The sequence below is a fragment of the Thamnophis sirtalis genome, unplaced genomic scaffold (assembly GCF_051295495.1).
Source record: "Thamnophis sirtalis isolate CommonGarterSnake01/CBP01778 unplaced genomic scaffold, rThaSir2_p1.2 scaffold_4, whole genome shotgun sequence".
Classification (NCBI taxonomy): Eukaryota; Metazoa; Chordata; class Lepidosauria; order Squamata; family Natricidae; genus Thamnophis; species Thamnophis sirtalis.
Window position 1 is genome coordinate 132,128,502 of NW_028261384.1, and position 17,326 is coordinate 132,145,827.

The 17,326-nt window shown below is 41.5% G+C and overlaps 1 protein-coding gene across 1 annotated transcript; it reads left to right on the forward strand.

The window, feature by feature from the left end:
• Positions 1–2,367: 2,367 nt before the first annotated feature.
• On the forward strand, positions 2,368–13,867 carry LOC148046668 (vomeronasal type-2 receptor 26-like). The gene is made up of 6 exons (XM_087714872.1): positions 2,368–2,552; positions 3,286–3,571; positions 5,331–6,182; positions 11,862–12,089; positions 12,748–12,874; positions 12,969–13,867. Exons 1-6 carry the CDS (start codon positions 2,368–2,370, stop codon positions 13,865–13,867), a joined length of 2,577 nt encoding a protein of 858 aa, XP_087570998.1.
• Positions 13,868–17,326: the final 3,459 nt, after the last annotated feature.

A 17,326-nucleotide genomic window follows, 5' to 3' on the forward strand; every position in this document is an offset into this window, starting at 1 on the left:
AAAGGGTACCCTTTCCAATGAACTAAATATTGCAAACAATTTCTATATAACCTGTAGTCTAATTTTTTTCCACTTCATAATGGGGTTCTTCTTGCACTACTATGAATGGAGGGGGTGACTGGGTCTGAGGTCTTAATCTAGACCCAAAGGCTGGTTTCAGCAGGTTACAACGAAATACAGAATGCACTTTCCCTAGAATGTGGGGAGGTGAATCTGAAATTTTGCTGGGTTAATTATTTTCACTATTGGAAATAGACCCCAAAACATAGGTCCAGATTTGTTCTAGCCAGCCACAGCTGTATGTATTTGGTTGACAGGAAAACTCTATTGCCGACATGGAAGGGGGTTTGAAGAGAACAGTGTTTATCTGCTTTCTTTCTATATTCTTCAGCAGCTTCAGCCAGTGCTTTCTTTGTATTCTCCCACTCTTTCCTCAGAGACTCCATCCACTCTGTCAAAGTCATTGATGAGGGGGGTTCTCTAGGCAGCTTGAGCATGGGGGCAAACTCTATGCTGCTGGTAACTTGGAAAGGGGTTGCTCCAGTGCTGCTATGCACAGTGTTGTTCTAAACAATTTCTGCAAATGACAGTAAATCCACACAGTTCTCTTGTTGGTAATCCACATAGCATCTTATATATTGTTCCACCATTGCATTCGCTCACTCTATCACACTGTTTGTACTCTGATGAAAAGTTGAGCTAAATCCTTGTGTGGATCCGACAGATCTCAGGAACTCCCTCCAAAACTTGGCAGTGAATTGAACTTCTCGGTCTGAGATAATTCGGCAGGGTAGTAAGTAGATATGTTTGATGAACAGTTTAGCTAGGTTTTTTTTTGCAGAAGGCAGTCTGAAATAAGCAGTAAACTGAAGGAGTCCAGAGGGCTTTCCTGGTCTTATTTTCATGGCAGGACAGGTCTTCCACATCTGCTTTCATCTTGGCCACAAGAATTGTCTTCTAGTGATGTGCAGGGTTTTTAAAAATCCAAAGTGATTGGCTAGCTTTAAGTCATGACTGCTCTGTAACACCTCCAGTCTCAAGCTCACAGGGACATACAATTTGGATCCTTTCCATGCTAGTCCATCTTTCATAGTTAAGATGTCCTTATTGTCTGTGAGCCAGGGGTCAGCTGGTAGTGTGACTTTTAACACAACTGTCAGTTTGTCCCGGCTGGGGTTGAGTGGCCATCTGGCTTGGCTTCTTGTTGTGGCTTGTGCTGCTGGTTGTGCAGAGGAAATGATGGCATGGACTACTTCCTCCCAGCAGCTGTAAAACTGCAGCGTTCTTGACAAGGCATCAGCTAACCTTTTTCCTGCTAGAATGCACTTCAGTTCCAATCTGAATCATCTGAAGTATGGTGGATTTGCTTGGGAGACAATTTTCTGGGGGTTTTCAGCTCTTGCAGCTGAAGTTCCCGTGGCTTCATTGGGAAGGAGCAAAACCTCTACAGTCTGCTTGGCAAGTTGTCCTTTATTGGGTGGCTTCTTCAGGGTTCTCTTTGTCCCAGCTATGGCTGTAGGCTGGGTTGGGGAACCATGGTCAGGGCCAAGCATTCAATTATTATTATTTTTTCATCCATTCTTCCAAAATGTGGATGCTTATTGCACTTCTTGATTTTCATATGGTGGATTCTACTGTTTCAGATTGGCATATAACACAGTAGGATGCTACTTTGCAAAGATTGACTTGGGAAACAGACGAATGACAAACAGACAAAAATTTGCTAAGCATATAGAAGAGTTGGTCTTGGTTTACTAGCCACAGAAAAGAGGAAAAACTCAGCTTTGGTAAGGGCCGAACCATATTATTAATTTAAAAATTAAAAAAATGTGAGCCGGAATGCAGTTTTATTTAATTCTGTTAGAATAGAAAAGAAAAGTAGAGTAGAATAGAGTAGAATAGAATAGAATAGAATAGAATAGAATAGAATAGAATAGAACTATTTACATATGTATCTTCAATTATGGGTACAATGATTTTGTTTTTGCCTTGTGACTCCAGCCTTCCTGCCTCAGGAGGTCCTTACATATTTTGAAGATATTCACATATGTGACTGTCTATCATTATCAAATTAGTCAGTTTCTATCCTCCAAATCCTAGGGGAATCCTATGGAAAATGGAGGAACTGACTTTGAAGGATGCTATTTATTGTCCCCATGATATTCCATCCCATGGCTCAGAGCCCCACAGAGCTCTGTGTGTTGATTTGAAAGTATGTTGCATTCTCTATTTGTGTCTGAAAAACATCTCAAGAAGACAGGTTGGTCTGATCTACTTCAAAGATCTTCTGGCCGACAAAGACATTCCTACACAGAAAGAAGACATTCATGGAAGATGTTAGTTTTCATGGAGTTGCTCTTAATAGTAATGCCTCAAGTGGTGTACAAGGATCCTAGCCTTCAATGTGGCTATGAAGATCCTCTTCCTTTACGTTACACCTACCATCAGCTTGGAGACATCAACATTGCTGGCATTATTTCTGCAATGTTTACATTTTCTATTCCCATTGATTTCAGTCAACATCCTTCTCAGGCAGTTCAGGATGGACTTATGTAAGTACCTCATCCATTCATTGTCAAGTTCTGGACCTTGCTGTTAAATAATACAATGTTTCAAATGTTTTCCTCTAATTAGAATTCATTCCACTGATTAATTGTTCGTAATTTCTAAGTTGCTTGTCTCCTTGATTTCCATCCATTTCTTCTTGTTCAGCCTTCAGGTGCTTTGAAAAATAGATTGACCTCCTCTTCTTTGTGACAGCCTCTTAGATATTGGACACTGCTTTTTTAAGGTGGAGTTATATTTAACTAATGCGGAAACTCCAAATTAAATTGAAAAATGTGTATAATAAATCACATGTAAATACTTATAGCCATAGAGATATGAATGGCTTAATTTATGAAGATGTAACTACTGCTATGATTTGGGGATGGCTATATATTTCCCATGAAGATTTTTTTCATTTGATATTTCTGGTACCAAAATTCTGCAATTTTGTCCTGCAATGTAAGACATTTTTAAAAGCTGAGGTTTGAAACAGGACCTTTATTCGTGTTTTCAGAAATAATGCTTCTAATTTCAAGCCAATGTTTGCCTTAAAAATAACTCCAGTTCCTGTAGGGGTAGATATGAACTGGTGATATGCTTTGCATTATCCAGGATCTTAGCTGAATAGTGAAAATATGACACTAAAACCCAGTCCATTAAACGTGTTGGATACTGAAGGATTGCAAATGCCATGATGTGAAACAGGCTGTTCTTAATGCTTTTTAAAATTCTTTACAGAGTATTTTATCAGAATTACCAGCATGTCCTGGCCTTAGCATTTTCTCTAAAAGAGATCAATGAAAATCCCCAGATCCTACCCAATGTCACGCTGGGCTTCCACATTTTTAACAGCCATTTCAGTCCAAGCTGGACTTACTTTGCTTCAATGCTGCTGCCTTTCACTCACGGCAAATTCATCCCTAACTACAAGTGTGGGGTCCCAAAACTTTTGGCCGCCGTTATTGGGGGACCTGATATCTCTTTTCACATGGCAGCTGTGCTGTGCATCTACAAAGTTCCTCAGGTAAGAGGTGCAGAAGATATACATTGTTATATTGTTATATTTCCCCAGAAGTCTGCATGCATTTTCTCTTTAAAAAAAAAGGAGACAACTTTCAGATTCTTAGATATTATTTTTTTGCTTGCTAGGACTACAAGAGCAACATGAGTATTCATCACTTTGAACAGACAGTGGGGATATTTGACATGGCTAAACATTGGTGCCACAATATAAAAATGATGTTGGGACTCCTGAAAGGGAAGCAGAGAAGAGCAACAAAGATATTAGGGGACTGGAGGCTAAAACATATGAAGTGCAAATGGAGACAGCTCATTTAATGAAAAGAATGATTGGGAGTGACATGATAGCATGTTTAGATTAGGCTCTAGAAAATCTTTATTATCACTGAATGAACACTAATTGGTATACATTAAAATGAAATTTTGTTGCGTACAAAGGGTCACCGCTTTCAATATACACTACACAAACAGACAAAATAATTAAATGAATATAAAATTATGCATAGAATCACATATATTATATGACACAAGGAAACAACGCAATCTAGTTTGGATGTATACATGTAAATGGCAAAACACCCCACCCAATCTTGCGAGTTTGCCAGACAGATAGCACAGGGAACAAAGCTGTTGCAGAATCTAGTACTCCTCCTAGAAACACTTCAAAGCCTCCTCCCAGAGTGGAGCAAGAGAAACAGACCATAAAGTGGGTGTGTGGGGTCTCTAACAATACTTTAATGAATAAGCACATAGTTCTTATAAGGAGTATGCTAAATAACAGGAAGTGAGCTTCCTATAATCTTCTCCGCTGTCTTTATCAATCTCTGTAGGGGCTTTCTATCTGAGGTACTGCTGCCACCAAACCAAACAGGGATGCAGTTTGTTAAAATGCTCTCAATTGTGCCTCTGTAAAAAGTGGCCAGGACAGAAGGAGAAAGACGTGCTCTTTTCCTCCGAGGCAGGAAATTCGTAATCTGGTTTCTATCCGTCATTAAAGATGACGTGTGGAGAACCAATTCAGATTATTAGTTATCTGCACCAATATATTCAGATTGTTAGTTACCTTCTTTCAATATCTAAGGGGATGCAATAGAGAAGATGAGTCTTACCTACTCTCCAAAGCAGGACAAGAAGGAATGGATGGAAACTAATCAAAGAGAAAACCAACCTAGAACTAAGGAGAAATGTCCCTTTCAGTCAGCACAATTAACCAGTGGAAAAGCTTGCTTCCAGAGGTGCTCCAGTGTTGGAGGTTTTTAAGAAGAGATTAAACAACCATTTGTATCTGAAATGGTACAGGGTTTCCTGCTTGTGCAGGGGGTTGGACTAGAAGACCTCCAAGGTCTTATTCACCAATTCTGGATACTGAAATGAGGTTCGAATTTGAAAAATTCATAATCAGACTATTTCCACAAAAGTGCATTTCCTATTACCTTAAATATGACATCTTGGTTGATTTTCCTAAATAAATCCAACTAGTTGCATGATGTTTCATTAGATAAGCTCAAGGCCACCAAGAGACCCAAATGAATGTACACATTTTCAGAGGTTCACTTATCTTCCCTACCAGTTCACAAATGCGAGTGTGCATGCATGTGCTTTTGGCGAAAAAAGGGTCTAAATGGGATGCTGTAGAGCCTGGGTGGGTGGGTGAGGACACCCATGATTTCTGCTACTGGTTTGGGTGAACCAGTCCAAACCAATTGCATACCATCTCTGGTTCACTTACATCTTTCCATTTGCATATGTTTATCTTCCTTTAGTTGACCTATGGCTCTGCTGCAGACATGGAGAAAGAGACTCAAGCAGTTTTCGTCCAGCAAATGTTTCCAGATGAATCCCATGAACATAAGGGCCTCATGGACCTATTGAAGTATTTAAGATGGATTTGGGTTGGGATTCTTGTAGCCAAGGACGAGAAAGCAGAGAAATTTGTCCAGGATGTGGTCCCTATCTTTTCCGAGTATGGCATCTGCACTGAATTTATAGAAGAGTTACCAAACATAGATTTTTACAGTGATTTTACTGATGCTATGGAGGAAGGAGAACTGATATACCATGTTCTCATGAAGAGCAAAGCCAATGTGATAATCGTATATGGTAAAATTCAGACCATATCAATTCTGAGAACTTTCCTCCAGTTATCAAAAGTGGAAGACATACCAAAGAAGCCAAAGATCTGGCTTATAAATGCTCAGACAGAGTATATTTCAATGTCAATGCATAAAACTTGGGACATCCATTTCCTACACGGGGCTTTATCCTTTGCAGTTCACACAAAAGAAGTCCAGGATTTCCAGGAATTTCTTCACAATCTAAGTCCAAATAATGACGATCATGATCATTTTCGGAAAGATTTCTGGGAACAGGCATTTGACTGTTTCTTCTCTAGTTCAAAAACAGAGACATCCGAGGCAACTTGTACCGGACAGGAGAAGCTTGGGTCCCTTCCTACATCTGTGTTTGAAACACGCATTAGTGGCCAGAGTTACAATATTTACAATGCAGTCTATGCTGTGGCACACGCTTTGCAATCTCTGTATTTATCCAAATCCAGGGACGCAACAAGAGTGAAAAAAGGAAGGAAACCGTTTCATATTCAAATGTGGTGGCAGGTAAGAAACTACCATAGCTGTAGTTTCAAGATCAGTCTGCAATATTCTTTAGGTGGTTTGAAATTAGATCTAAAAGTGAGTGTTGCGGGCTGTCTGCCACTGGCCCCTCCTGCAGTTGAATCAGATGAGGAGGAGGCGTGAGAGGCATCAAGGCAATCTCAGGGGGAAGATAGCAATAGCAGTTAGACTTATACACCGCTTCATAGGGCTTTCAGCCCTCTCTAAGCAGTTTACAGAGTCAGCATATTGCCCCCACAGTGTGGGTCCTCATTTCACCCATCTCAGAAGGATGGACGACTGAGTCAACCCTGAGCCGGTGAGATTTGAACAGCCGAACTGCAGATAACAGTCAGCTGAAGTGGCTGCAGTACAGCACTCTAACCACTGCGCCACCTCGGCTCTTAGGGAAGAGGGAATGGAGCTGTCAGAGATGGAGACAGAGACTGAGCCTGGGCCATCCATCAGCCCTCAGAGGGAGTCTCAACAGCCCCCAGAGGTGACTGATGAGGAAGAAGAGTTTAAGTTTAAGTTTAAGTTTTATTTTATTTATATGCCGCCCTATTCCCTAAAAGGGACTCAGGGCGGCGAACAACTTAAACGGGAAGGGGAAATATACAAGTACAAAATAAACATATTAAAATGACCAACAACCACACCTGTTGAGAGGGGAGGGGAGCTCATCAACCCCAGGCCTGCCGACACAGCCAGGTTTTAACAGCTTTTCGGAAAGCAGGAAAGAGGTGAAGGTCCGAATCTCCACGGGGAGTTCATTCCAAAGGGCCGGAGCTGCAACAGATAAGGCCCTCCCCCGGGTCATAGCCAGATGGCATTGGCTGGTGGATGGAACCCGGAGGAGGCCGGCCCTGTGTGATCTAATGGGTCTTTGGGAGGTAATTGGCAGCAGGCGGTCTCTCAAGTACCCAGGTCCAATACTGGTTCCAGTGCCGGATGTTCAGATGCACAGAAGGCAGAGAAGAGGAGAGCAGCAGGAATCTATGGGCCAGTCCTTGGAACAGAATAGTCCACATTGATAGCTAAGCCCCACCCTAGCTCTGGGGATGAAAAGAAGGGGGCAATAACAAATAGGTGTGGCAGACAACTATTCAACGCCCTGTTGGTCAGCCACTGATAGCCTGAACTTCTTAATCTTGTCTGGAACCTATCAGAATTCTTCTTGGAATCTACAGTGCGTTCTGAATTTCTATGTGTGTTTGTGTGTCTGCTGCTGGAAAAAAGCGACCACACCTTCCAGGACTTCCTTTGCAACTGTGGGGAAAGGGAGGGAGGGAGGGAGGGAGGGGGAGAGAGAGAGAGAGAGAGACTGATTGACTGACTGACTGACTGACTGACTGATTGACTGACTCTGGTGTGTTGGGGCCATTCAGGAGGAAAGGGAGCGAGCATCCCTTTCCACTGGACTTAGAGAGTTCATTCATCTGCTGTGTGTGTCTGTATGTGTGAGAGAGTCTTTGCTAAGCCTGCTGGTGCTCCTAATAAAGGGAAGGTTTAGTTAAATACAGACGGCTAGTTTTGTTTGGGAGCCAGGTCAGAAGAGTGAGATATAGCATTGAATTTACAAATTAAAATACTTAGAATGTGTTTTTGTCCATGCAATTAATTGCCTATCAAGCCCAAAAATGTCTTGGTAACAGTATTAATTCACAAGCTCAGAGAGAACTTGGGAAAGATTCCTTGGATAAAAATCCTTAAGAGGGAACAACTTAAGAAGCTTGGGAAACTCTGAAAAATATGGTCATAAAATCCCAGACCAACCCAATACTGCTGAAAAAGAAAAACAAGTAATCTGAGAAGAAACCAGCACGGCTGCAAAAAGATCTCTCTGACAAATTGAAAGACAAAAAAGAAAAGTACAAAGATGAAAAGAAGGACACATAATTAAGGAAGAATATCAGCAGATAGCCAGAATCTGCAAAGATGAAGTCAGGAAAGCAAAGGTTAAGAATGAAGAAAGACTTGCAACAAAAGTCAAAGATAATTTTAAAAAAGTTTCTCCCAACATGTAAATAACAAGAAAAAAATCAATGAAACAATCAGCCGGGACCTGATGGATTACATCCCAGAGTTCTAAAGGAGTTGGAAGATGTCACCTCAGATCTACCATATCTGGAGCACCAGGGAACTACCAGAGGATTGGAAAAGAGCTGAGTTCCCATCTTCAAAAAAGGAGGGGGAAAAAGAAACCCAAGAAAGTACAGACCAATCAGTCTATCATCAACACCTGGAAAGATACTGGAAAATATAATAAAAAAAACGCAGATTTGCCAACATCTAGAATGGAGTAAAGTAATAACTAGAAGTCAAAATGGGTTTGTTATAAACAGATAATTCCAAGCCAATTTTATTGCATTCTTCAACATAGTGACTAAATTAGTAGGCCAGCAAAATACTGTGGACATAATATACTTAGACTTCAGCAAGGTATTTGACAAAGTAGACCACAACCTACTTCTTGGTAAGCTTGGAAAAAGTGAGATAGATAGCTTCACCATCAGATGGATTTGTAACTGGCTGACAAACCGTACTCAACAAGTAGCCCTTAATGGTACTACATCTACATGGAAGGTAATAAGCAGTAGGGTACCACAAGGTTCTGCCGTAAGCCCAGTACTCTTCAATATTTTCATAAATGACTTAGATGAGGGAATGGAAGGGGAATTTATCAAATTTTCAGATGATGCTGAACCAGAAGGATTAACCAACAGCCTAGATGATAGACTCAAGAATCAGATGGATCTTGAAAGATTGGAGCACTGGGCCCTATCTAACAAAATACTTACTATATTCAATTACTCTGACATCTATAAGTTAAAGGAAGAAGTGTTCTACTCCTTCTACATGATATGTTGAAGTTGTGTTTTTTTCTAGATACTTTGTTTGGAATATTCACATTTATTATGACCCAGGTTTTTTTCTATTGTTGAAAATATGATCATACTTTTAATCATAAAACATAATGTTCCTGGAAAGGTCTCTCTATGTGTGTGTGTGTCTGTGTGTGTGTACATAGATCCATAAATATAGACCTTTCAGTCACATTTTTGTTTTATTTTGTTAGTACATTGCTTTTAGGTTGTTGAATCACAGCTGCAATAATTAAAATCTAACTTTAGTGTTGTGGCCCAGCAGGCACCGTTGGAGCTGCCACCAGACTCTGACAGCGAGGGGCCCTATGAGTCAGCTCTGGAGGATGTGGAGTACCCTGGACAGGGTTCCAACTCCGAGCAAGGCACAGAGATGCTGGTTGGACACCAGGAGGCGCCTGAGCCTTGGACCAGTGGGGAGGAGACAAGGGAGTGTGATCCAGACGTCATGCATTGGAGCAGTGGGGAGGAGACAAGGGAGGTGTTCCTGGATTCCAGGCAACGGAGAGCTAATAGGCGTAAGGAACAGTTACGGAGTTACAGGAGATAATTGCACTCAGCTGGTGGTAATTAGGCTCCTCTCAAGGCTATAAAAGGACTGATTGTGCACACGTCTGTTGCAGGAGTCAATGTATTCACTAGGGGTCAGAACACTTTAGTATAGCTACAGCAAGTATAAGTTTTTTTCCAAGTAAGAATACCGTAGTATTAAACTTTTATAGCCTTAGCAGTGGTGGGATTCAGCCAGGTTGCACCACTTTGGGAGAACCAAACCCTCTCACAATTACTACTATTGAGCAAGGTACTGCCTATACTGTACCTGTGGATTTTGTTTTTCTTGCCTAAATGTAGAACCTTTCTTTTTTCACCATTGAATTTCATTTTGTTAGATAGCGCCCAACGTTCAAGTCTGTCAAGATGTTTATGTATCGTAAGCCTTTTTTCTGGAGTGTTGGCTATTCCTGTCAGCTTGGTGTCATCTGAAAATTTGAAGAGTTCCCCATCTATCCCCTCGTCCAAATCATTGATGAAGATGTTGAAGAGTACTGGTCCTAAAACAGAGCCTTGGGGTACTCTACTGCATACTTCCCTCCATATAGAGGCAGTTCCATTGAAGACTACATGTTGAGGGCGATTGGTCACCATGCTGTCTAACCCACATTTTTCTACTTTATCTAGTAGTAGGTTATCTCTACTTTATCAAATGCTTTACTAAAATCCAAGTAAATGATATCAACAGCATTCCTCTGGTCCACTAATTTTGTCACTTTGTCGAAGAATGCAATAACATTAGTCTGGCATGATCTGTTTTTGACAAACCCATGTTGGCTTTTGATTATTACTTTATTGGCATCTAGGTGTTTGTTGATTCATTGCTTGATTATCTCTTCCAGAATGTTCCCTGGTTTTGAGGTCAGGCTGATAGGTCTGAGGTTTCCTGGATCTATTTGTTTTCCTTTTTTTGAAAATGGAAACTATATCAGCTCTTTTCCAGTCCTCTGGCAGTTCCCAAGTGCTCCAGAATCTTTGAAAGATATAGTTCGCATTGTGAGATCTCATCTACCAGTTCCTTCAGAACCTTGGGATGTAATCCATTTGGTCCTGGTGATTTGAATTCGTCTAGGGAGACAGGTGTTCATTTACCATTTTCTTCCCTATTTTAACTTGTCTTCCTAATGTGTTATTTGTGGTGCTGTTTTGATAGATTGGACTGTTTTTCTCATTTGTGTAAAGACAGATGAAAAAAATGAGCTATGAAATAGTTCTGCTTTCTCTCTGTTGCTTTTCACCTTCTTGCCACTTTCTCCCAGCAATGGACCAATTGGTTCCTTGATCTTTTTCTTGTTTTTAACATGTTGGAAGAAGCTTTTTTTTGTTATTATTTTTTACTTTTGTAGCAAGCCTTTCTCCTTTGTGAGCCTTAGCTTTCCGCATTTCATCTTTAAAGGCTCAGGCTATTTGCTAATATTCTACCTTAGTTATGGGCCTCTCTTTCATCTTTTTATACTTGTCCTTTTCGTCTTTCAATTTATCAGAGAGTTCTTTATGCAGCCATGCTGGTTTCTTATGGGAGCTGTTATTTTTCTTCTTCATTGGTATTGCACAAGACTGGGCTTTTATAATTTCACTTTTCAAAATTTTCCATGCTTCTTCAGTTGTTTTCCACTTGAGGATTCCCATCCATGGAATCCTTCCCAAACTATCTATAAATTTATTGAAATTAGATCTCTTAAAAGTCCAAGATTCCACTTTGACTTTGTTCTACTACTTGTGCCCGCAAAATGTTAAATTCCAATATTGCATGATCACTTGCCCCCAAGGTTCCTGCAGCTTCAACACATTCTATCATTTCATCTCTCTTAGTGAGAATGAAGTCCAATATAGTTAATCCCCTTGTTCCCTTCTCTGCTTTCTGAGCAGTTTGGTGAACTAGTTGTTGGAAGAAATTATTAGGGAAGAGAACCCGTTGTTAAATTATTTGAATCCCACCACTGCTTATATACGTCTTATTATTTTGCATATATTTATCAGAAATCATTTGTTTTAAGAGGTTTACCAATTAAACTACATAGTTTATTTTAAAATTTTGCAATTTTATATGAATTTTATTTCAGTAATGTGATATTTTACCTCTGCGTTGGAATGATGGTTATGTTATTTGTTTGATTCTACAGCTAAAATAAAAGTTTTTATATTTTCTTTATCAAAACATCCATGCATATATTTTGAACATATACATTGTTTCTCCCCTCTTCTTTCCTCTTTTTCTCCCTCACTGGCTGTCCCTGTTTTACAGGTTCATTCTTTTCTGAGAAGTGTCAGATTCAACAACAGTGTTGGTGAGAAGATCTCTTTTGATGAAAAAGGAGAATTCATTGGTGGATATGATATTATCAATTGGGTCACATTTCCAAATCAATCCTTTCATAGGATCAAAGTTGGGATGATCGATCCCATAGCTCCAGCAGACAAGTTCTTCAATATTTCTATAGATTCCATCACATGGCCAATAGGCTTTAATCAGGTTAGCTGTCTAATGTAGATTGGTCTGTCTCAGTTATGTAGCATAAAAATATATTTATTGATGAAAGTTCTGTCCCACCCTTGAAACAGTGGAAGACCAGCCTGCAGTTCCTCTGCCAGCGAATAAGGAGCTCAAGGTGGCCACACCCATTTTCACTGGCAGAGCACTGGAGGAGGCTGTCCAAGCCTAAAACAGAACCTGGGGGGAGGCACCCAGACCACCACAGGTGCCCCAGACACAAGTGACATCAATCTGGCTATGGCAACTCTGGCCACGTTCACCTGGATATGCCCCCCTCAGGTAAACACAACTCTGATGCAATCCTCAATCGAATTTGACATCCCTGGCATAGGATATTGTACTCATTACTTTGGCCCTTTGTTAGCAATGCATGGTTTTGAAGTGAAAGCTACAATCCACTCTATTAAATTTAATCACTCTGGTGACTGCAAAATTAAGAAATGGAGAAAAACATCTTTCACTACCCCAAAAATGATATTTGAATGATTATTTCAGATCAATTAGATCACAAAATGATGTAATCACATTACTTCTACTTATCAATCCATTTTTATGCATTTGATTCCACAGTCACAATATCTCTCCAAACTTCCTTTTTCTTCTGTATCTTAAAATATTCTCCTTCATCCACTGACAGGCATTGCCTTTATCTCTGTGCAATGATCCCTGTGAAACAGGATACAGCAAGGAAAAGATAGAAGGGGAGACGTTTTGCTGCTATGGTTGCCGTCTGTGTCCAGAGGGGAAAATATCAAAGGAGAAGGGTAAGAAATTTCTAAATCTAATGGGATTAAACCATGAATTACAACACTGTCTATAATCCACTCTATCAATTCCAATCCATGTGTCCTTTTTCAGATAGGGATGACTGCTCTCCATGTCCAGAAGATCAATATCCAAATCCTGGCAAAAATATGTGTATTCCAAAGCGGATCACTTTCTTGTCCTATGAAGAACCCTTGGGGATCAGTCTGACCGTTCTTTCCCTTTGCTTTTCTTTCATGACAACTTTGGTCATCACAATCTTCATGAAACACAAAGACACTCCCATTGTCAAAGCCAACAACCGGAATCTCACCTACATTCTTTTAGTTTCCCTCCTCCTCTCTTTCCTTTGTGTCTTTCTATTTGTTGGGAGACCCAATACAATTGTGTGTCTCCTTCGACAGCCAGCATTTGGACTCATCTTTTCAGTGGCAGTTTCTAGTGTCTTGGCCAAAACGTTTGTTGTGGTCCTAGCATTCATGGCTACCAAACCTGGTTCCAGATTGAGGAAATGGGTGGGGGGAAGAATGGTCAGTTTCATTCTTCTATCCTGCTCCCTTGCTCAAATGTGTATTTGTGCTGTGTGGCTGATAAAATCACCACCATACCCAGACTTTGATGCACACTCAATATCTGAAGAACTTATCCTGGAGTGCAATGAAGACTCGGTCATGTTCTACTGTGTTTTGGGCTTTATGGGTTTCCTTGCTCTGGCTAGTTTCTCTGCTGCTTTCCTAGCTAGGAAGTTACCTGACAGTTTCAATGAAGCCAAATTCATCACCTTCAGCATGTTGGTCTTCTGCAGTGTTTGGCTGTGTTTTATCCCAACCTATCTAAGCACAAGAGGAAAATATACATTGGCTGTGGAGATCTTCTCCATGATCTCCTCCAGTGCTGGCTTATTGGTGTGCATCTTCCTTCCCAAGTGTTTTATCATTGTGATGAGACCTGAACTGAATGATAAACATCAGCTCATGAAGAGAAAGTTTTAATGAATATCTCCATTTGCCTGATATGTAGATGTTGCAGATCTTCCACACTGGACCTGTCAGGCATGCCTCCTTCAATATCCAAGAAAGAAAAAGCTCAATTCCATGTTAATAGAGATAAAGTAGTTTTATTAGATATGAAGTGAAAGCAGCTAAAAAGAAAGCAAGATCTGAGCCAGAAAGGTAGGAACAAATACATTTCAAACATTTACCCAGCACCCTCCCCACTAATTCCCCAACCAAGTGTCCAATCTTCAACTCCCTAAGGTGTCATGTGGAGTGCGTCTTCAAACAGCCTCATCAAGTTGGTATGTGACCAAGTCCAAACATCAGCCACCAGCATGCACAGAAGATGGTGAGAACAAGATTCCTCCAGTACAATATTATTCCCTTCCCCAATAATACTTTCTACAACAATATCATGCCCCCCCTTCCCATGGCAGCCGATAGTAAGCAAGCGTAGGAAAACAGCTGTAAGCAAGTAACCAAAACAGAGGCCGACATTTGGCCCTCCTTTAGAAAGAGATATCATTCCTGCAGGAAAAGAAAGAGGAAAAACAATGCAAAATAACATTATAGCATATACAACTATTATAAAATCAAGGCTTATCAGGATAACTGGTGTAGAACTTCTGCAAAAGTGGGTGGTTTGCAGAAACTTGTTGGACAAAAACACTCTAACCCCAACTTTGTACTCTTTCGGCTGAACCCTTTTCTTATCCACTTGTCATTTGTGAGCCTGGTGCATCTAACGCTTTGCGAGTAATGGGCCAAAACTGCCAAAGTTGATCACTCCATTGAGACAAGGACAAAATTTGTGGTTTGTCCTGAGACAATTCAGGAATTGGCACAAAGTCCTGACCCAACTTTAAAAGGGGTCATGCTGGTACTGCTGTGTACCGAATTATTATATGCCACCTCTGCGTGTGGTAACAGTTCAGCCCAACTATCCTGTTGATAATTGATGAAACATCAGAGGTAATGCTCCAAAACTGAGTTACTCTGTTCACAAGCCCCATTAGTTTGAGGATGGTGGATGGAGCTTAGCTCCTGGGCAGAGCCAATCAATTTCAGGAACTCTTTCAAAAAAAGGGAGGTTAATTGGAACCTCCTGTCTGAAATAATGCATTCAGGCATGCCATGCAACCTATATACATGTGAAATAAACAATTTAGCCAACAACTTCGCTGATGGGATCTTGGAATGTGGCACAAAATGAACCTGTTTGGAAAACAGACCAGTGATAACCCAAATAATGGTATTCCCCAGACTTTCTGGTAACTTGACAATAAAGTCCATTGATATCTCTTTCCATGGGGCCCCAGGATGGGTAACACTTTGGAGGAGACCCTGGGGCTTCCCCGGTGGTCTTTTTGCTGCTGCACAGACGGGACAACTGGCTATGTAGGATTCAATGTCTTTTTTCAATGAAGGCCACCAAAATTGCCGCTTAATCAGATGCAAAGACTTTACAAATCCAAAATGGTCTGCCATTCTCGAATTGTGGGCCCATTGAAGTACGACTGAGATATCACATTTTGGTAAAGGGTTCCCCCTGCTTGGCTGCCATCGCTGTTGCCACCTGTCTGAGGGCTAGTGAGCGATGGCGGCAGCTACTGCTCCTGGGCTACATTTTCTATCTAAATATTTTAGAGTGTGTCACACACAAACGCAAAACAGTTTCAACTGGCACAGAGCTGAACATACATGTGTAGAGTAGACCTAGGGGCATATAAGGAAATATGGAGGTAATCTAGTCCAACCCCTTCCCAAGGCAGGAGTCCTTCCTTCTCTTTGATAGCTGTCAGTGGCAGACATGAGGGAAATGGTGTGTGTTTGTGTGTGTGTGAGAGAGAGAGAGAAAGAAAGAATGAGAAAGAGAAAGAAAGTTGTAGAGAGAGAGAGATAAGAAAGAAGGAAGGAAGGAAGGAAGGAAAGAAGGAAGGAAGGGAAAGAAAATAAGTTGGGCAGAGAGACACAAGAAGGAAAGAAAGAAAGAAGGAAGGAAGGAAGGAAGGAAGGAATAAAAATTCTGATCACACTTGAGCCCAAAATTTTGGTTGTTAAGCAAGATAAGCAAGAGCATTGTTAAGTGAGTTTCACCACATTTTCCACCCCCACCCAGTCACATGGCCAGTAAGCCACTCCCACCCAGTGACTCCCACAAAGCAGGCCACACCTACAGAAGAGGTTCTAAAGAAATTTGAAACTCATCAGTGCCTCAGCAGCCATAAGCCTCACCGCACGTCACTGCATGTGAGCCCTAATATAATTGTTTCAGTCATTTTTGGGGCTAGGACAAATCAGATGAGTTCTTGGTATTAACCCATCTCCAGTCTAACAAGTTTGGTGACCAATGTGGCAGGGCCCATGCTGTTTAGTGTCCCATTGACCTGCTCAAAGTGAATGGGGAGCACTAGGGACCACCTGCTTAGGCCTAGCTGCTCAACTATGCGGAGGCTGATTAGGCATCGAGTGCAGCCCATGTCTAGTCCTGCCCGTACTAGAGGAGCCTCTGTGGCTGAAGTTCCCTCAACTTTGTTGGGAAGGAGAAGAACCTCTACAGCCTGCTTGGTGAGTCATCCTTTATTGGATGGCTTCTGCAGGGTTCACCTTGTCCAGGGCCAGGGCCAAGCATTTGGAAGCCCCATATCCATGCTGGTCAGATTGGTAACATTTCGCAGTCCCTATCTGTGTGGAAGGAGTGCTTTGACTTTCTTCACTTGGACTAAGCACCCCAGTGGTCTCCTCGCTTGCTTGTCCATGATTGGCTTCCTTTGGGGATGGACTTCCAGGTCCATTGTGACAGCTTTGTTTACCAGACCTATATGCCTTCTGATACTCTCCTGATGCCGCTGGCTTGCCCGAGTTATGAGTGAGGATCTCCTTGAAATTGTGTACTACGAGGCATTCTGGGTAGGCCCTTAGTTTCCTGGCTAGTCTCAGAAACCTCTAAATTAAATCTTTCAGGGGTGGGCTGGTTTGCTTCAGCACCTTTATCTGGGACTCGACTTCCACTCGATGGGCCATGTCCTTGAACTGACACTGCATCAGTTGGACAAACTCATCAGCATCTTCCAGATCAGGGGCTTCTTCATTATGAAGTTCCGCTATCCATTCCACCATTCCTCCTTCATTCATGTCATCAGTTATAGTGGAGATCAATTCCTCATTGTATGGGTATTGATCTCAATACTGATCAATGTAAGCCCAGACGTGGTTGAGAAAATAGGCTAGCCTCGCTGGAGTCCCATCAAACATCACTTTGAACCATGGAGGTGGAGCGGCTGTTGGGACTTGTTGCTGAGCCTGTGCTGGTTGCTGTGCTGGCCTCTGCTGTTGGACTGGAACCTGGGGTTGAAGTTGTGGCTGCAACTGGACTGGTACCTATAGCAGATCAATGACTGGTGACTGGAAAGGTCTGAGTGGTTGAAAGGGCATCGGATGAGGGAACCCTTCATC